This window comes from Protopterus annectens, chromosome 8.part0 (genome assembly GCF_019279795.1).
Source record: "Protopterus annectens isolate FY-2018-M chromosome 8.part0, PAN1.0, whole genome shotgun sequence".
Lineage (NCBI taxonomy): Eukaryota > Metazoa > Chordata > Ceratodontiformes > Protopteridae > Protopterus > Protopterus annectens.
In genome coordinates this window covers 18958724-18980920 of record NC_056741.1, presented here as the reverse complement: position 1 = coordinate 18980920, position 22197 = coordinate 18958724, and the positions used below count along the sequence as shown (strand labels likewise).

The following is a 22197-nucleotide window of genomic DNA, read 5'->3' as shown; positions in this document are numbered from 1 at the left end:
AAAATGGAAAAGGTTTGTCATTTGGAGTACGGAAAGAGGAAAAGATGTGTCAAACATAGATATGCCTAACATTCTGGAGTATCTGGCGAACTTCTTCATTCAGGCCTGTCCTACTCCTCCATCAAGATACATGCATCAGCTATTTCAGCAGAATACAGCTTTGATCCACCTGTTTTTCGCACTTTGCTCAGGCAGTTCCTCAGAGGAATCAAGAATGTAAAACCTCCAAGGAAACCACCATTACCAGCTTGGGATTTAAACTTTGTGCTAGAAAAGTTGACACTATCACCCTTTGAACCAGCAGCAACAGCAGACCTACAACACCTGTCATGGAAAACTGCTTTCCTACTGGCAATAACTTCAGCAAGGAGGGTTTCAGAACTACAGGCCTTAATGGCAGTGCAACCCTTCCTAATCTTCCACCAAGATAGAGTGTCCATGAGGACTAATCCTACATTTATGCCCAAGGTGGTATCCAGAGTGTCTTTGAACCAGGCAATCCACCTACCTACCTTCTTTCCCAACCCACAAAACAGAGGGGAAAGAATACTGCATACCTTGGATGTACATAGACAGCTACGCTACTACTTGGACAGAACAAAAACAGCAGAAAGACTGACCAACTTTTTGTAGCCTATGCAACAGGAAGGGAAGGAAAAGCTATTTCCAAACAGACAATCTCCAAATGGATAGGAAACTGCATACGATACTGTTACTCCTTCCATGGAAAACCAATTCCACAGAACATAAGACCTCATTCTACAAGGGCAACAGCCACTACCACAGCCTTCTTACGAGGAGTGGCAACCAAAGACATTATTGAGGCGGCTACTTGGACCTCCGTGCATACATTTGCCAAGCATTATAATTTGCCTCTATATTCCAGATCCCGAGCAGGGTTTGCCACTGCTGTACTGCAAGGGATCCTAAACACACCATAATCTACTTTTATCCTCCTCCCTAGTTGGCTATGGTATTCTACCCATTGTTATGACTGCAGATGCATCCATGAAGGACATAGTACAGTTTTGTACCTACCATAAATGTAGATGTCCGAACTGGATAGCATCTGCAGTCAGGATTACCCTCCCTCCTTCCCTCTGTGGTACTCCTAGGGTGTTTACCCTCCTAATAGCTAGCTGTTGGGGGGGGAGTCTTTTATGGTGTATTTGTTTGTATATATGTACATATATGCTTATTGTTGTGTTTACCTCTATCTATTTGGAAACATTGGCATCTATCCAAATTTTTAGCCTGCAAGAGGGCTACTGGCATCTGGGGCAAGAAACACTGAGGAAAATGGCATCTGCTGATGCTTTTATACCCGAAGACCAACAGAGATGACGTCGGGTGGAGTGCGACATCAGCCGAAGCCGGACCCGGACTTTGGAATCCGGCCGACTGCAGGGCTGCCTGACGACAGGACAACCCACTTGTTATGACTGCAGATGCTATCCAGTTCGGACATCTACATTTATGGTAGGTACAAAACTGTACTTTGCGGCAGGTCAAAGCAAAGGGAATTCTTCAGCACCTTGGGACTATGGCATCCACCATCCCATTGGTACAATTAGCCAGGTTGCACGTGAGAGTTCTCCATTGGCTTCTGTTTTCCCAATGGTCCTTTCAATATCTTCTGCTGAATCACCCTATTCTGCTGATGGAATCATGCAAGGAGGACCTCCTTTGGTGGATAGCACCCAACCAGTTGACAGGCACCCCCTTTGTTCCTGCCCAACCCGTTGCCACTGTGACCACGGATGCCTCCCAGATCGGGGGGGGGGGGCATTATCTCGCAGGACTGTCCAAGCCACATGGTAAGAACACTAGGTTGACCTGCATATCAATGTTCTGGAGATGAGGGCGGTGCTCTTGGCATTGCAAGCACTTCAAGACCTTCTTCCTGTAGGGACTATTGCGATAGTCAACATGTCTGTAGTTTGGTAGATCAACAAACAGGGCGGTACCAGATCTTGCCCACTCTGTCGAGAGGCCATGCGAGTTTGGGAATGGGTGAGATGTTCATCGTGCATACAGCTGCAGTCATAACAGATGGGTTCTCCTGCCATCAGGCGGGTCCTCGGTCGGCCGAATTCCAAAGTCTAGGTCCGGTGTCGGTTGTCGTCGCTTCTTTCCTGATGTCAGTGCGACAGGGGTATAAAAGAACCAGCCAACGCCATTTTCTCCAGTCTTTCTTGCCGCGCGGTGCCCGAAGCAGACGCAGTTCGCAAGTGTGAAATTACGAAAATTTTGCAACTGAAGTCTTCGTGAAAGCTAAGTACCCCGTTGGGGAAACTTTTCTTGCCTCAGACCGATGTCAGACAAAGTTAGTAATTGTATTTCTTGTGGGAAGCGAATACCGCATAAGGATTTCCATTCCCTCTGTATTCCTTGTTTAGGCCCAGACCACGATGTCTCGGTCTGTTGCTTTTGTGCTACATTCAACAAACGCACCATTAAGCGTCTGGTGGAGTTGGCCCAGCATTATTTTGGCAAAACATTTAACTATATTATGTCGTTGGATACTCCAACTCCAGTTTTGACTAAAAAGCGCAAAGATAAGGACTGACACACGAGGTCCGCGGCCTCTACCGACACCACGCCAAAGCCGACTACACGTGGTCCGGTTCTCAGCAAGGTGCCTACGCAGCCCCTGACTACCGACGACACTTCATTGGCGGTGTCTCCTGTGCCCGAGGTCGCAGGCTCCTCGGCCCACACCCCGATTATGGATACCAAAGCCACTCTTGGCGGTGAATCTGTGTGGACAGGTCCACCTCCTCGCAAGGTGTCTTCAGACCTTCCTCTTCTTTTTCCATCAAGGCTTTCACTAAGTCTAAAGCAGCCATGCATTCTAAGAGACAAGCTACACAGGGCCCATCTCCAGGCCCCATGCCTAAAAAGCAAATGCTTAAAATGGCTGAGGATTTAATTACTCTCATCAGGGGTTCTCAACCCCCCCCCCCCCGGACAAAAGGCCCAGAGTGGAGGAAGAATCCCCCTCCTCTGATCAGGGCTCCATTATTTCAGAGCACTGTGATGATCAGGAACATTCTTACTCCCCTTTTGAAGACTCTGATGCAGTGGAGTCAATTCCTTCTGTATCCCCTCCAGAGGATTACTCATTTGGGGAGACTTTGCATACTTTAAGAGAACACTTCCACTGGGAAGGCCAAGATTATTCAGATTCCAAGAAAAGGCTTAGGGAATTTCTCTTGCTACCTCAGCACAGGCCTCTGGCTATACCTCCTGTCTTGGACAAACTAGATGATGTGTACTCGGAGGCCTGCCTTAACCCGGATTCTCTACCTCCAGCCCCAGTCAAACCTGACAGGTACTACAGGGTTCCCACACCAATTTCTATACAAAAACCATGCTGCTGACCCAGCAACCATTTCCCAGGGCCCCAAGGGAATTAAGGCCTCCACTGCTAAAAATCCATTACCTTCCGAGAGAGATTCCAGATCCTTAGAAAGGTGGGGGAAAAAGGTATATACCTCAGCTACTTTAACCATGAGGGCATTAAACTGTCAGTTCCAAATGCTAAAGTACCAACAGTTTTTGTTATCACAATTGAAAAGTAAAATGTCACAACCTGAACAACCAGACTTGAAGGAGTTGCAGGATTTGATGCATTGTGCAGAACAAGTGGGTAAACATACCTTACAATGTGGTTTTGATGCTCTAGAGGCCTCATGTAGAGCTGCTGTTACAGGATCAGTCATACGTAGACATGCCTGGCTCAAGGAACAAACCTTGCCAGATCATGTCAAAGCTAAATTACTAGATGCCCCTCTACAAAAGGATGTATTATTTGGTGCTAATGCTGAGGAGGTATTAAGGAAAAGGCTAAATCAATGCAAACTGTGAAAGATTTTCTACAGGTACAACCCCCACGTTTCAGTAGAAATTGGCCTTCCAAAAATTGGTCCTTTCCAGCCACGGACAGACCCCAAAGAGGTAGATACAGGCGCCCAAGGGGCAGAGGGCAATCCCAAGGATCGTTCAGAGGCAGACAATGGCAAGCTCCTACACAAAGAGGTGCGGAGGATAACTTGCAGCCATTCAGAAAGCAAGCACAATGACTTTCCCCTTTGCATGCCAAGCAAGACTCAAATGGCAGCACCCTTAGGCGGAAAACTGGCATTATTTTCAAAAAAAAATTGGCATATTGTCACAAAAGACAAATGGATCCTGGACATTATAAACAGAGGCTACAGATTCCATTTTCACACCCTTCCAAAAATGAGAGGCATGCCAAACCTGCCACACAATCAAAGGACAGAGGCACAAAGACAAATTACAGATCTCATAGACATGAAAGCTATTCAAGAGGTACCTACGCACGAACAAGGTCAAGGTTTTTATTCCAGACTATTCCTGGTACCAAGGAAGGGAAAAGATTGGAGACCTATTTTGGACCTATCCATCCTAAACACATTTCTACTCGTACCAAAATTCAAGATGCTCACACTACAGCAACTTCTTCCCATGCTGGGCAAGGAGTCTTGGCTGGTAACATTGGACCTCAAGGAGGCATACCTGCATGTCCCAATCAGACAAAATTGCAGAAGATACCTCAAATTTCTTGCAGGTTCAACCCATTATCAATTCTCTGCATTGCCCTTTGGCTTATCTACTGCGCCCAGAGTATTCACGAAATGCCTGGCATCAGTAATTGCCTACTGCAGACTTCAAGGGATACGAATATACCCCTATTTGGACGACTGCCTGATCCAAGCGGACAGCAAGCACATTCTTCTGAAACATCTGGCTTATGTAATACTGTTGTTGAATTCTCTGGGATACACAGTCAACAAAAATAAATCAAGGCTAATACCCTCTCAAACAATAATTTTCCTGGGTGCCAACTTGGACACAAACATCCAGATGGCCTACCTCACGCCAGAGAAGCAGGGGCAACTAACTCAATACTTCAGAGCGCTAGCAAATTGCAAATTCCACGTCTTCAAAAGGAATTCCTGTGGTTGGCTCAAGCATGCCAAACAAACACAGGTCTCCCATTCAGCAAGCCTCAAGCAAATCAAGTCATCACAACAGATGCCTCGGACTACGCCTGGGGGGCGCACATGACAGATCGGTGCATTCAGGGCAAATGGTCCCAAAAAGAAAAGCATCTTCACATCAATCTAAAGGAAATGCTAGCAGTAATAAATGCTATTACAGCTTTCAAAGACCTTCTGCAACCAGGTCAACTATTGATAAGAACGGACAACACCACAGTAATGTGGTACATAAACAGGGAGGAACACATTCATACCCCCTATGCAGACTGGCCATGTCACTTTGGAACATGGCCATGGACTTACAAATTGAGCTACAAGCACAGTACTTGCCAGGCAAGGAAAACACGCTGGCAGACAACCTAAGCAGAAATATGACAGATCCACACGAATGGAAGTTGCATCCTCAAGTTTTTACAGAGATAATCCAAGCATGGGGAAGGCCAGACATAGATCTCTTTGCCTCCCACAAAAATCACCAATTGACAAAATTCTGCTCAAGGATTTTTCATCCAAAGGCCTGGAGATTTTGGGAAGGGGGCCTGCTGACATATGCATGCAAAATACTCCATCCACTTCCAACTTTACAAGTCCTAACCTGACATTCGTCACTGCTTTTAGCCAAGACGCTGGACATATTAGGTACATTATCCAGAAAGAAATGGAGACCTTTCAGGACTTTACAGATTTGAAAAATCTCAAGGACATGACTTGTAACACAGTTTACAAAAGAGGACGCAACATTAAAAATCTTTTGGAACAAAATATACATGTAAGTAGTTCCAATCAATCTAGAAAGGGTATTTTCCGTTGTGGGCATTGTAAACAGTGTAAACATGTCATTAATCAGGAACATTTTTACTTGGAAAGTAGGGATAGGAAGATTTATTCACAAAAATACCATAATTGCAATTCTGCAGGTTTAGTCTACTTGGCTGTCTGTAGGTCTTGCCAGGCATTTTATGTAGGCAAGACCGAAAGACAGCTCAAGAGACGTATATATGAACATCATTATGAGATCCAGAAGCAAAGTAGTACCAATGCACTTTATAAGCACACATTGGTGTGCCAATCAGCCTTTTTTATGTTTTATGTCTTGGAATCAGTATCAAAAAATTCCAGGGGAGGACATTGGGAAGCCAGATTATCACATAGGGAGACATGCTGGCAGATATTGTCAGCTTCAAATGAGGCTCCAGGTCTTAATGACCTTATTTCCATCATGCCCTATTTGAAGCTTAGAGCAGAATTGTTGTGACTGAATACAAGGAAGCCTCAAATGCATTGGTGTATTTAAACTAATTCATTTATATTGTGTGTATATATATTGTGATTGAATTAAAATATATTATATATTATACACATTTCATTTTAAAAAAAAAATTTATATGTTTTTATATTTAACATTTATTTGTGTTTTAAATTGTTTTATGCATTATATTAAATTTACCTAATATTATGGAACATAACATGTTCAAACTATTTGTTTCAGCAATTCATGTATTTTATTTATTTTCTTTAAGACTTAATAGGCAATCAATTATCATATTAATTCATTAACTATTGTATATATAATACTAGGGCATGCTTGTTTGTGATTGCATTCTGAGGAAGTTGCATGGGCAACGAAAACGTATTTGCTGTGAGACGTTAAATAAATATTTTGTGCAATTCGTGCTTGGACCTGGAATTGTGTTCAGTGGTTGTGCCTTATAGTGCCTTGGCGTACTCCTTGTGGTCGTTTTCTTCTTGTTTGCTGCCTTTTTGGAGGTTTTTGTTCATTTGCAGCTTCGTTGTTCTTTGTGTGTTATGGAGACGAGCTTGGGAACTGCTTCTGCTGGTGCTTCCGGCGCCAGTGCGGAGGAGGGTGTATCGGCTTCAGCTGACACGCGCCAACTCACCTTGCTAGTTCAACTTCTTACACCGAAGGATTACAGTCCGTTCTAGCTGAACAGCGTGAACTCCTGAAAGTGTTTAAACCACGTATGGCGGGTTTGGTACCATCAGGTACTTCAAAAGATACATCTAGCCACTTGGAAATCAATGATAACGTGGATATCAGTAACTTTTTAAAAACTCCTGCTGTTTTTCGAGAAGCTAATGACAGCGCTTCCAATGGCTCTGGACATTCTCAATTGGACCCTGTAGTACATCCAGCTTCAACATTTTCTGAGTGGGTTAAACATCAACCCGCTTTTGAGTTTAATGAAAATTATGAAAATCACTCTAATCCTGGCATTTCTTTTGCGGACAATATGCGGACTCTTGAAAACAAATTATTCAGGTACAAGACATTGCAGTTAGATAATTTATACTTAAATGAATGTCTTAAGAAACAGATTGTACCAAAGGGTTTGCGTGTGCATAAATTTCCTAATGTCGTTTGTGGGAGTGATTTTCATTCAGAGTTAATTAAGATTTTTGATTGTGGGTTTGGCATTGTCAAAGCCATCATTAAAAGAAATGAGTCTGAAATACAACTAGAGATTTTTAAACTCAATGAAAATGTTACTTCAGATTTAAAATTTACTATTGAATCTGAAAAACGCAAATATTATGCACTTAGGACACAGGTAGATCAACAGTGCAATACAGTGCTTAATCGAAAATATAGGAAGCTCAATAGAGATATCAGGGAATACCAGGAAGGCAGGCAATACCCTAATCCACCCAATTCTAGGGGCGATGCATCATATCAGCCAGTGTATAGGGATACTATTAATACACGAGACATACAGTCTCCTAGACAGGAGTTTTCTTCTCCCCCACCGCTACATACATTTGATGACGAGACATATTCTGATCCTGATTTTTTACCCAGGAGATCAGAACGTCTTCGCCAGCAGGTTCACAAACAACAGGGCCAACAGCATTATCCAGCACCACGTTCTCCCCGGAATGTCGGGGGGGCCAAAAACAGGGGGTGGAGAAGGGATCAGAATCAGGAATGGTAAAGGATAGGAACATTGAGATTATAGAACTTGGAAATTTTTCCAAACATACACTTAATGGATACCATATTTACAATTACAGTGACACAGTTATAACTGAGCTTTGGTTTTCCCTGTTTACGAAAGGTTTCAAGTTTGTACCCAGTAGAAATTACAATATGGTTAATACTATTCTTGATGTTAAACTTTTCATGCGTAAACTTAATCTCCAGCACATTCTTGGATCTGATAGTATGGCCCCTTGTCTAATGCTTAGAAAATCTAGTACCTACAACCCTCCGTTACATCCACAAATCAGCAATCTGGAAAATAGGATCATTCACACGATACGAAGTCAGGTGGGCAGGTTTAACAATCATTCCAATCTTACACAGGCAGAAAATGCCCTCCTTACTGAGCTATGTTGTGATACATCCGTCCGGATCATGCAACCCGACAAAGGGGGTGGCACGGTTATCATGGAACAGATAATGTATGAGGCAAAAATGCATGAATTATTAAATGACATGACCAAATACACTATTGTTTCTCTAAACGAGGTACACATGTCATATAAGAAGATTGATATGGTCCATTAAGGATCTCCTTGATCAGGAGGTTATTGAGCAGGACCTTTATTCTTTTCTTAGTAATTTACACCCTAAAGTTCCTACCATCTTTGGAGTGCCAAAAATCCACAAAAATGTCATGGACCCCCCCCCTTAGGCCTATTGTAGCTGCTCAGGGGTCTAAAACCCACAACCTCTCCAAATTTTTGGACTGGAAATTAAAGCAGCTATGGGGCAAGAAACAACATCTTCTAAAGGATTCTTGGGAATTCCTACATGGGATTACCAATGATTTGTATAGATCTGACCTACTGTTTGTGACCATAGATGTGGTAGACCTTTTTTCGGTTATCCCCTCTTCAATAGGCTTGGCTTGGATCGAAGAGGTTTTGTGGGCATGTTGCAGGTGTTACCAACAATGATGTGGTGTTAGTTATGCACTTATTGGAACTGGTTCTGAAATATAACTGTGTGTATTTTGGCGGGGAATATTCCCAACAGATATCGGGTGTATCTATGGGGGCCAATTGTGCTCCGACCTATGCAGACATGATTTTGTCTGTATGGGAAAATAAATTTGTTTTAGACAGTGAATATTCCAAGTTTTGGACTCACTACACCCGATTTCTGGATGATATTTGCATTTTCTGGACAGGACCGAAGCAATGTATAGAAGAATTTGTTAATTACTTGCATTCTACTACTGAGTTTTTAAAATTTACTTATCAAATTTCAGTTCATGAAGTTAATTACCTAGATGTAACCCTATACAAACATATTAACAACTTTGGGTCCCGGGTATACAGAAAGCCTTCCTTTGCAAATAGCTATTTGCATTATTCTAGTTCCCACCCCAAGTTTCAAAAAAGGTCCATTGTCAAGGGACAATTTGTCAGGGTATCACGTATGACTTCGGACGATCAACATTTCAATATTGAGTGTGAAAAATTGAGCTTGCTGTTTCTTGAAAGGGGATATCCTGTACCTCTAATAAAATAAATTTGGGAAGAGGTTAGTTCAGCTAGGGGTACTAGATTTTTTCCGATTTTGGGAAGGGGGCCTGCTGACATATGCATGCAAAATACTCCATCCACTTCCAACTTTACAAGTCCTAACCTGACATTCGTCACTGCTTTTAGCCAAGACGCTGGACATATTAGGTACATTATCCAGAAAGAAATGGAGACCTTTCAGGACTTTACAGATTTGAAAAATCTCAAGGACATGACTTGTAACACAGTTTACAAAAGAGGACGCAACATTAAAAATCTTTTGGAACAAAATATACATGTAAGTAGTTCCAATCAATCTAGAAAGGGTACTTTCCGTTGTGGGCATTGTAAACAGTGTAAACATGTCATTAATCAGGAACATTTTTACTTGGAAAGTAGGGATAGGAAGATTTATTCACAAAAATACCATAATTGCAATTCTGCAGGTTTAGTCTACTTGGCTGTCTGTAGGTCTTGCCAGGCATTTTATGTAGGCAAGACCGAAAGACAGCTCAAGAGACGTATATATGAACATCATTATGAGATCCAGAAGCAAAGTAGTACCAATGCACTTTATAAGCACACATTGGTGTGCCAATCAGCCTTTTTTATGTTTTATGTCTTGGAATCAGTATCAAAAAATTCCAGGGGAGGACATTGGGAAGCCAGATTATCACATAGGGAGACATGCTGGCAGATATTGTTAGCTTCAAATAAGGCTCCAGGTCTTAATGACCTTATTTCCATCATGCCCTATTTGAAGCTTAGAGCAGAATTGTTGTGACTAAATACAAGGAAGCCTCAAATGCATTGGTGTATTTAAACTAATTCATTTATATTGTGTGTATATATATTGTGATTGAATTAAAATATATTGTATATTATACACATATTTCATTTTAAAAACATTTTTTATATGTTTTTATATTTAACATTTATTTGTGTTTTAAATTGTTTTATGCATTATATTAAATTTACCTAATATTATGGAACATAACATGTTCAAACTATTTATGTTTCAGCAATTCATGTATTTTATTTATTTAAGACTTAATAGGCAATCAATTATCATATTAATTCATTAACTATTGTATATATAATACTAGGGCATGCTTGTTTGTTTGTGATTGCATTCTGAGGAAGTTGCATGGGCAACGAAAACATATTTGCTGTGAGACGTTAAATAAATATTTTGTGCAATTCGTGCTTGGACCTGGAATTGTGTTCAGTGGTTGTGCCTTATAGTGCCTTGGCGTACTCCTTGTGGTCGTTTCCTTCTTGTTTGCTGCCTTTTTGGAGGTTTATGTAATACTGTTGTTGAATTCTCTGGGATACACAGTCAACAAAAAGAAATCAAGGCTAATACCCTCTCAAACAATAATTTTCCTGGGTGCCAACTTGGACACAAACATCCAGATGGCCTACCTCACGCCAGAGAAGCAGGGGCAACTAACTCAATACTTCAGAGCGCTAGCAAATTGCAAATTCCACGTCTTCAAAAGGAATTCCTGTGGTTGGCTCAAGCATGCTAAACAAACACAGGTCTCCCATTCAGCAAGCCTCAAGCAAATCAAGTCATCACAACAGATGCCTCTGACTACGCCTGGGGGGCGCACATGACAGATCGGTGCATTCAGGGCAAATGGTCCCAAAAAGAAAAGCATCTTCATATCAATCTAAAGGAAATGCTAGCAGTAATAAATGCTATTACAGCTTTCAAAGACCTTCTACAACCAGGTCAACTATTGATAAGAACGGACAACACCACAGTAATGTGGTACATAAACAGGGAGGAACACATTCATACCCCCTATGCAGACTGGCCATGTCACTTTGGAACATGGCCATGGACTTACAAATTGAGCTACAAGCACAGTACTTGCCAGGCAAGGAAAACACGCTGGCAGACAACCTAAGCAGAAGTATGACAGATCCACATGAATGGAAGTTGCATCCTCAAGTTTTTACAGAGATAATCCAAGCATGGGGGAGGCCAGACATAGATCTCTTTGCCTCCCACAAAAATCACCAATTGACAAAATTCTGCTCAAGGATTTTTCATCCAAAGGCCTGGAGAGTGGACTCTCTCTTTCATTTGGACATCAATGACAGTTTATGCCTTCCCACCTCTTCCTCTGCTGCCCAAAGTTCTATTGAAAACCAGAGCAGACAGACCAAAGATGATTCTCATTGCTCCAGACTGGCCAAGACAACACTGGTACCCACTCCTGAGGAGCCTGACATATTCCCCACCATGGATCCTGCCTCTAATGCCTCTTCTCCTGGCTCAGCACAGCTTCAAAACTCTTCACAGTCGGCTAAAAACACTCAATCTAGCCGCATGGAAGATCCCTTAGCATCACAACAGACCCTACTCTCCAAGGAGGTGCAGGATGTCATTTTGGAGGCCAGAAGGCCGTCTACTAGAAAAGCTTACTCCGCAAAATGGAAACGGTTTTGTCTGGAATGAGAAAAAGGGCCAGGATCCTGGAAAACTGAATTTACCTCAAATATTCCAGTATCTAGCTGAGCTGCTAAGCAGTGGACTTTCATTCTCCTCCATCAAAATCCATGCCTCAGCCATTTCTGCAGAATACAACACTGATCCACCCGTATTCTCTCACCCCTTCTTAAGACAGTTCCTCAGAGGGGCTAAGAATCTAAAACCCTCAAGGAAACGACCAATACCTGCTTTGGGATCTCAACTTCTTTCTGGAAAAACTGACCTTGCCACCTTTTGAGCCAGCTGCCTCATCAGATTTGCAATATTTGTCCTGGAAAACCGCTTTCCTTCTGGCTATTACCTCAGCTCGTAGAGTTTCAGAACTACAAGCTCTCATGGCTCATCTTCCACCAGGACAGAGTTTCATTACGAACCAACCCGTCCTTTATGCCAAAAGTGGTATCCAGGGTAGCTTTGAATCAGGCCATACACTTACCTACCTTTTATCCTAATCCTCAAAACAAAGGGGAGAGATTACTACATGCTGTGGACATCCACAGACAACTGCGTTATTTGGACAGAACAAAGCTTTTCAGAAAATCAGAACAGCTCTTTGTGTCCTTTGCTATAGGAGCTCAAGGAAAGCCAATTTCCAAACAGACCATCTCAAAATGGATAGCCCACTGCATACGCTTTTGCTATTCTTTTCATGGCAAAACTGTACCTACAGGCATCAGATCTCACTCCACAAGGGCCACGGCTACCTCTGCAGCCTTTCTCAGAGGAGTTCCTACCAAAGATATTTTAGAAGCAGCCACTTGGAGTTCTGTGCATACCTTCTCCAAGCACTACCACCTTCCACTATACTCCAAATCTAGAGCGGGCTTTGCCACTGCAGTCTTGCAGGGGATTCTGGCTCCTCCTAGTTCCACCTAGTGCCTACCACCCCTTTCTTAGCTTTGGGATTCTACCCATCTGTTATGACTGCAGCTGTATGCACGATGAACATAGTACAGTTTTGTACCTACCATAAATGTAGATGTTCGAGTGCTAATACAGCTGCAGTCCAGGTTTCCCTCCCTCCTTCCCCTCTTGGGACAGGCCTATTGGCTAACATATCCTCATGCAACCAGATTGGGGTATTCATTCATGATGTATTTGCTTGCACTACTGTATTTTGATTATATGGCATTGCTTTATTACACAAATTTATGTATTGCCTTCCTTCTGGGGGCACCTGACATCTGGGGCAAGAAAAACTGAAGAAAATGGCGTCAGCTGGTTCTTTTATACCCCTGTCGCACTGACGTCAGGGAAGAAGCGACGACAACCGACGCCGGACCTAGACTTTGGAATTCGGCCGACCGAGGACCCGCCTGACTGCAGGAGAACCCATCTGTTATGACTGCAGCTGTATTAGCACTCTAACATCTACATTTATGGCAGGTACAAAACTGTACTTTCTTCCCAGCGCTTTCTGGTAGCAACGCACATCCCAGGGACGACCAACGTGATAGCAGACATGTTCAGCCAGGCAAGCCTACTGCCTCATGAGTGGTCGCTGAAACACAAAACAGATTTTCCGCAAATGGGGACAGCCTTGCTGCAACCTTTTTGCCAGTCCAGTCAATGCCAAATGCAGCAGCTATTTTTCCCTCATTCCCCCTCCGGGGGAGACATCCAGAGACGCTCTAGCTCACGATTGGCCCCTGGGTCTTCTGTATGCTTTTCCTCTATTTCCTCTCATTTCCAAAGTGATTCAGAAATCCAGACGGCTGGGATGCAAGTTAATCCGCATTGCTCGTTACTGGCCTCATCAGGTTTGGTTCCTCTTCCTCGAGCCTCTTCTCCTGGATGATCCTTGGACTCTGGACCCAGCTCCAGATCTGTGGACTCGCATGTCAGGTTCACTACATCCCTCGATCCACACCCTCAAATTGACAGCATGGCTGCTCCAGTTCCATCCCTAGTCAGGCTTCACGATGTATCTTCCTCAATGTCACATATCCTTATGTCCTCCCATAAACCTTCAACTGGGAGACTATATGGCAGTAAATGGAAAAGATTTTCTATTTGGGCACAGAAAATGAATGTAGATCCATACACTGCTTCTATCCCTGTAATTTTGGAATTTCTCTGAGCTTTTTCAACAAGGATCTGCCGCTGCCGCTATCAGAGTTCAATTGGCGGCTATTTCTCATTTCCATTTAGTATTTCCAGACACCAATTTAATGTCTCATAAGCTATGAAAGACCTTTTTGAATGGAGCCACTCTGTTGAGGCCACTTCTCCAAGAACCTGTGACTTCTTGGGATTTAAATTATGTGTTGTCCAAACTGACATCTTCCTCGTTTGAGCCTTCTCACTCATCCTCATTGAAATGTTTGTCTTGGAAGACTTTGTTTTTGGTGGCTATTGCATCAGCTAGACAGGTATTGGAATTACAAGCCTCATCTGTTAAGCCACCTTATTTGATCTTTCATAAAGACAGGGTCTCACTGCGTACTAACCCCTCCTTTGGTACCCAAAGTTTGTTCTCATGCCACCTTAAATCAATCCATAGAACTCCCAGTTTTCTTCTCTAATCACTGTAATGCAGCTGAATATCTGTTTCATCAGCTAGACGTTCATAGACAGCTACGTTTTTATTTGCTTCGGACCAAGGAGTTTAGGAAATCAGATCAACTATTCATTTCTTTTTCTGAATCCAGATTGGGCTTACCAGTTTCTAGTGTGACACTATCTAATTGGATTTCCAGTTGCATAGCCTTTGTCTACAATTCGGAGGGCAGACCTTTACCCTTTAAGATCAAGGCTCAGTCTACCAGGTCTCTGTCTACCTCTGCAGCTTTTCAAGCCAGGGTCCCACTTGATAATGTTTGTGCAGCAGCTACATGGGCTACCCCTCACACTTTTATTACACATTGCAAATTGAATTTAGCTTCCAGGGCTAGGGCATCCTTTGGCTCCATGGTGCTCAGTAGTGTTTTCCAGTGAGCCACCCAAGAATAAGGCACTAGGAACGCTGTCCCATACGTAAAAATGAAGGTGAGATTGGACTACACAACATAAAGAAATTATGTACTCACCATAACGTTCCATGTTGGTAGTCCATCTCACCCTTCATTTTTACCAACCCGCCCTCCTGCCCCCATCCTGGAAGAATCTGGAGGTATTAATATTTTGGTTATCTTTGGTTGGAGACCCTTTAGTATTGGTTTGTCTGTTATGGTTATTTCTTCTAGTGAGCAGCAAACAAGATCTGGGGTTTGTACTGGTGCACTATGGGGATACCTGCTTAGCCATGAGCCAACCAGTGGTCTTCGAGCTTATAAATCGGCCGTGTCGGAGCCGAGGATCTGCTCCGAACCCATACGTAAAAATAAAGGGTGAGATGGACTACCAGCATGGAACGTTATGGGTCAGAATGCATTCCACTAGGGCAACTTCTACCTCTATAGCATTCCTTAGGGGAGTCCCTACTAGGGACATTCTGGAAGCTGCTACCTGGAGTTCTGTTCACACCTTCACCAAGCATTACCACCTACCTATCTTTTCCCAAATCTAGGGTGGGTTTTGCAACAGCAGCCCTGCAGGGTATACTAGCCAGCCCCAACTCTTCTTGACTGCCTCCATCCTTTCTTCAGCTTTGGGAATCAACCCAAGTGCGATGACTGCAACAGTGAAACATGAAGAACATAGTACAGTTGTGTACACTTACCATAAATGTAGATGTTTGAGTGTATTCACTGTTGCAGCCCTGGTTTCCCACCCTCCAGCCCCTTCTCTGTCTCTTTCTCCTCTCTGTCTGTTACTCACCCCTTACTGGGTTATTGGTATTTACGTTTTACTGGTGAATGCTTTCCCACCATAACTTTCCTCCCTATTTGGGGGGCTCCTGACATTTGGGGTAAGAAACACTGATGTAATGGCATCTGCTGCCTGTTTTTATACCCCCGACGACCTGACGTCAGTATTGTAGTGACTGCAACCGATGCAGAAATACTAAGTCTCTGGTATTCAGGCCAACTGAGGGCTTCCTGCAGGCAGATAAACCCAAGTGTAAGACTGCAACAGTGAATACACTCAGCATCTATTATGGTAAGTGTACACAACTGTACTTTCAACACCTTCCTCAAGGAACCTGCTTCCAAAGTGCTCTCTTCAGGCCATTCTCTCTCTTTTTCTGCAGGCCTCTCTAGTGTGTGTAGATTTTTAAGGATGCATACCTGCATATCCCCATACACACTTTCTGCAGGAAATTCCTGAGGTTCTCTATTGGTTTATCACATTTCCAGTTTACAGCTTTGCCTGTTGGGCTTTCTACTGCCCCAAGAAATTTCGTATAGTGACTAGTTCCAGTTATAGCCTTTTGTAGGACACTGGGAATACAAATATTCCCCCACCTAGACAGTTTGCTTATACAGATCTCTCCACCACTAATCTCACTGCAGCACCAAGTTCACTCGCCCTCTTACTGTAGCTGGGTTCCACAGTCTGTTTCTAGAAGTCTTTCCTTGAGCCCACTCGTGACCTAGTTTTCCTGGGTTGTAGACTGGAGGCAAACACGCAGACTTTCTTGCAGCAGGAGAAGGTGCAGAGCCTTGCCACTAACTTTCATTCCTTTTTACCTCTCCAGGCTTACTTGGTGAGGGAGATTCTCGCAGCATTAGGTTACACTGCATTGATCACAGCCATGGTCCTTTAACCAGTTTGCGTAAGAGAAAAATTCAATGGAACCTGAAAAATGTATGCTCTGAACACTCACCCCCTGGACACCTAGATCTCCCTCATGCCTTGTATCAGTAAGAAAATCCTATAGTGGGTGGCTCAGGTGAACCTCAGTCCAGTCCTGCCTTTCAAGGTATAGACTTCCAAGTCAAGAGATGTACACAGGCATCTCGGACGAGCCTTGAAGGGGCATGGATAGCAATCTACAAGATCCAGAGCTGGTAAGGAAGAGCACATTAACCTGAAAGAGATGAGGGCCCTTATTCGGGCTCTACAAGTGTTCACCCACCTCTGGAATCCAGAATGTCTAAGAATATTCAGACAACATAATATATAAGCAAGTAGGAACCAGATCATACCAACTCTGCAGATTGGCTCAATTGCTTGTGACTCTGCCATTAAGGCAGACATGTCCCTTCAAGCAATATACATTCCACTGCAGGCCAACATCTAGCCAGACTATCAAGAGGTCTGTTGAAGACCCTTATGAATGGATACTTGACAAGCAGGTCTTCTAGACATAGACCACAGGTAGGATATACCACAGACTTATTCACATCATCTATCAACAACCATCTTCCCCACTTGCACAGGGTCCTTTTCCCTAGGCTTGGAGGACAGATGCAGTATATTTCCAGTGGTCAGGAAAATTTCTTTATGCCTTCCCTCTACTACTAAAAGTACTACTAGAAGATCCAAAAAGAAACAAATTGTACTGGTGATTCTCATTTCCACTCTTCACCATCTCAGCCAAGGGCAGTCATGACAAGCTATCGCCACAGAGGGGGCCTGATCACACAACAGAAGGGCTTGTTACTTCACCCAACTTGTCACCCCTCAGCCTAACCTATAGACAGGATTCTGAACCTTCAAGACACACATTTTCTGAGAATGTGCTCCTGGTTCTCCAGGAGGCAAGGAGCCCCACCACCTGAAAATTCCACGTAACCAAATGGAAGAGATTTTCAGTATGTTAAACATTAAAGTCAGAGGTTTCTCTTGGGTTATGTTTGTCTGAACTCAAGAAAGGTAGTCCGGTATGGTCTATTAAAGTCCACCTTTCAGTCATCTCTGCCTGTCATCCCCTCAGTCTGGCTGTAATGTCCATGCTTAAGGTCAGTTTTTAAAAGGGGTCCTGCACTTAAACCCCATGAGAACCCGTGTCTTCTCCTTGGGATCTCAACTTTGTCCTAGAATGACTCTCTACTCCATTTGAGCCAGCTGCTCACTTAACTCTGTTTTGTTGGTAGCTCTTACTTCTGTTAGGAGAGACTGAGATCTGCAGAAACTACTCTTCCTTTTCCTACCTTTCCATAAGGACAGTGTTCCCTGAGAAGTCGCCCCCTTTTTCATGTCTGTTGTCTTCCGGCTTTTCCCGGTTAGGAACTCCAGTCTAATGATTGGCAGTAGATTTTCATGAACGCCGAGGTGCCAGCTCGACATTCAACCTTCAGCAAAGGCACGCCCATTTACGCATGTCTTTTGAACGCCCACCCAACCACGGGAGGACATGCAGACTCCACACAGAAGGCACTCCCCGCACTCTAGCCGAGAATCGAACAGGAGAACCTCTTGCTGTGAGGCGGCAATGCTGCCACTGCACCACCACGGCATTCCCTTTTTTCATGTCTAAAGTGGTAAATTAAATGTCCCTTAACCAGGCTATTAATATAGCTACTTCTTTCTCAGTCTACAGAACAGAGGTGAAAGACTTCAATCTCTAGATGTGCAGAGACAGCTCGGGTTCTTTTTAAAACTAGACATTGTGTTTGTATGTCAAGTCAACTGCTTATCTCATTCATGGACTTTAAGCTAGGCCAGACAATATCCAAACAAACTATTGCAAGCTGATTTTCCAAGTCCATTTTATTTTGCTACTCACCATAGCAAATCTTGTCCTCTTACCTATAGCTTGTTCTGGAGCTTTCTACAAAGGAGTAGATTTCAGAACCATCCTGGAAGCTACTGCCTGGTCTTCTGTGCACACTTTCAGTAAACACTACAGAATACATGCCTTTTCCAAGTCTACGGCAGACTTCTCCAGATTTGTCCTTTTTGACCTCTTGGACAGTTCTCATGATTCTCAGCCATCCACCCTTCTGTTCCCTTAAGCTTTGTGAATCATTAATCTGTTTGGAATACTGGAAAAGTGATTTCAAGCAGGCCATAGTAGAGTTGTATGAGAACTTAACATAACAGTAGATGTGCTACTAATCACTGGTGCAGTATTCCTTCCTCCTTGTCCTTTTCAATTCTTTCTTTACTCTGCAGTCCTGTCTGACAGAGACCTTAGGACCACAGGGGACACCTCTTCTGCTTTTCTCCTCCTGCTTGACTACTTTCCTTTCTGTTGCCTTCAGGCTGCTGGCTCTGAGATAGTCAAGGGTTTTTGTCCTTTTACATCCACTTGTGTACCCCCCACGCTCACAAGTTGAGGTCATATATTGGACACAAGCTTCTGGGTTGGTTTAAGCTTTTGGTACCCTGGCCGACAGCAGTGAAAAACCTATCCGTTTGGAATACTGCAACAATGATTAAATGCAGTTTTGGCAGACCTTGACATGCTTCCTTCCCTGTGACCCAAGAAGGGCCTTTTTATTCTTCTAGAGCTGCCTGCACAAGGACTCTATCCACATTAGTTTCAGAATATCTGCATAAGAACTTTATGGAGATCATTGTAGTATTAAGCCCTTGACAGTCGAGGGATTTTTCCCCATAGATAATCACTGTGGTTAACTTTGCGTCCAACATTTGAGTTGTCTCAGTGCCAGTATGTTGAACACCGGATGCAATGTTAATGTATTGTAAACATTTTCTGTAGTAGCGACAGACAAATGAGGTTTTGTTGTCCAGACTGAACATTTGTCATACTATGGTAAATTGCTTCGTAGACTGGAATGTCTTGATAACCCACCCACACACACAATACCTTCCTTAGGTTTCTCTGCAAACAAGTCCTCTGTTTCAAATCCATGGTCCATTAAAGTTGGTAGCCTTGCTTCAGGAGTTAGAAATGGATCCCATCTATGTGAGGTGACCACATTTCCACTAGCATGCTTTGGGCCTGTGAACAAATCAGTTAACTGGACCAGAGCTCCTGAGTCGCTCCTGAAGAGACAGTCCTGCCTGGTTGTCAAAAGTAAAATGCAACAGATAATCCTGATTGTCCTGGTCAGTGCAAAGACTTGCAAATGGGTAAAGTTTTTGAGATACTGTTTTATTTTCAAATTTTCTTAAGTGAGTTATGTGTTAATATTTTTCTTTCTCAGGTTCTTGGTTTCAATGCACGTCAACGAAAAGCTTTCCTGAATGCTATCATGCGGTATGGAATGCCCCCTCAGGATGCATTTACTACACAGTGGTTGGTCCGAGATCTAAGAGGCAAATCTGAGAAGGAATTTAAGTATGTAAAGTTTCATGTTTCATTAGTTGAGATGCTTAAAGTGCACTGTATTAGCATTCTAAATGGCTGTGGTGGTCAGTATAGGTGCCATTCATTTACTTATGATTTTGTCTGTCCCACTTCATGCCTGTTGTTCCAGTAACAATGCAGGCTGTGAGGACAGACTGAGAGTAACCCTGTCTATTATGGAGAGCTGTTTAAAGGATATCTACAGACTCTTAAAGGCTTGACAGGACAAATTGTCAGCTTCTGCAATTGGAGACAAAAATTCATCACAAAGTTTGGTACCGTGGCATACTTAAAGGACTATTTCAGTGAATTTTTTTTTAAATGTTTTGTTGGTCCCTGTTGATTTAACTTGTTCAGTGATACTGAAAGGCACTAATGTTAAAATATGTCCTCCATACAGATTAATTGTACACACCTGAAAATTCACACTAACAGTAATAAAACTCATGTCCTCATTCAAACCATTTGGACTGTGTTCAAGTGTAAAATATTCCATGCTTCATTTCGGAGTATGTTGGTCTTTCCTTTAAAACACAGGTGTGCTTAACACCAGTATACCTACGGTGTCTGGGTACTTGTGTTTCACTGTGCGATATTTAGCAACTGCATTTGTAACATGCTTCTTTTGGACTTGCCTACATAAAGCACTTTACAGCCATACCTTTCAGTGTGCAAGACATACTGCATGTCACGCATCAAGATTTTATTAATGTTGACCCAAGCATTTATATGGGCGTGTAGTTTCTGTTGTGTTTTAATGAAGTTCAGCCCTTTCTTTAGAGTTTGCCTAAACTTTGTTATATTGTACATCTGTTATTTTATTTATTTATTGACATTTGACCGGGAAAGTCCAATTGAGTCAGAAACCAATTTTCAGTGGCGGCATGGGGAGAAAAACTCCACATAAAGTAAAGGTATTTTGACAATTTACAGTTGTGTTCACGTTATATTTTTACAGAAAAATGTCATTTAAGTTTAATATTTTATTACGTGTACAGTTAGACATAGTAAAGTTTAATATGTAAATAGAGTAGCAGTTTACTGTCAAGTCTGTCTAGGGTGTGAGGTAGAATTATATTTGTAATAGGTAATTAAGTCACTGTAGGCATAAGTTTTAGTTAGTTTTGCAGGAGTGTAGAGAGTGAAGGTTTAAGTATAGCATTACTGGGACAGAGGGGGCGTAACAATGATGATAGTACAGAGAGAGAGAGATGTTGAGGGTAGGTATACAAGTATAAGAATATATAGTTTGGTATGTAGGGCTTGGAAGAGAGGAGAAATAGAAGGATAATAGGTAGTGAGCTAGGGGAAGAGTGTGGGAGGTAAGGGTGGTGAGAAGGTGGCAGAAAGGAGGGAAAACAGGTAGTATGAACTTTGTAATTAAGAGATGGGAGTAGAGTATGTTACTCTTAGAGAGAGAGGAGCAAAGACAGGTATGAGTGTCTCTGAGCTTTTACCTTCCGAGCCTTCACTGAAGATGAGCAGTGTAACCAGACACTTATTTTCTGTTCAGATAAATTTGTGCCATAACACCTTTATGTTGATGTTTTCAGCTGTTCATATGTAATACAATGTATAATTTTTACTTAGTAATTTATATTTTAAAGGGAAGGCTTATTCTGTGATTTTGAAAAGGCGTTCTATTTTCAGTTGATTTATAGTATTCATTTCTGTGATGTCACTATCTGCCCAGCACTGTGTTCCAAGCTCAGATGGTTTTAAAATGGAAAAGAATCGTACTGCATTATAAACCTTTGTCAGGGGTCACTTATAAAATTCATAATAGTCACATATGTTCATCTTAAGGCACATTGCTGTAGTATTATTGAATTATAGAAAGGAATTCAGAGCTGTGGATGAATTGATACCTAACGGAGGTTATCAGAAATCTGCTTAGTACAAAGAGTAGAGCAGGTCATACAGTTTTTAGTTTTCAGCTGCATCAATAGTGCTCAGTCTCTGTCTCATCAAGATGACTTCCAGATAAGGGAGAAACATGCTTCTCAACTCCCCAGAATTTTGCAAAATGTCCAGATTTTTTGCCTAATTTTTTTGGTTTGTTCCTCAAAGTTTGTACTTTTCTGGCAAGTCATTTA

General features: G+C 42.6%; 1 protein-coding gene and 1 non-coding gene across 2 annotated transcripts in view; both read left to right on the top strand.

Moving 5' to 3' along the window:
• LOC122807962 (chromodomain-helicase-DNA-binding protein 4-like) overlaps positions 1-22197 on the top strand; it is a 1347878-nt gene that overhangs the window by 817935 nt on the left and 507746 nt on the right. The window contains exon 23 of the mRNA XM_044078994.1: positions 19959-20092. Coding sequence (XP_043934929.1) covers positions 19959-20092 — 134 coding nt within the window. The remainder of the gene's footprint in view (positions 1-19958; positions 20093-22197) is intronic.
• On the top strand, positions 20200-20331 carry LOC122809913. Its single transcript, XR_006366018.1, has one exon.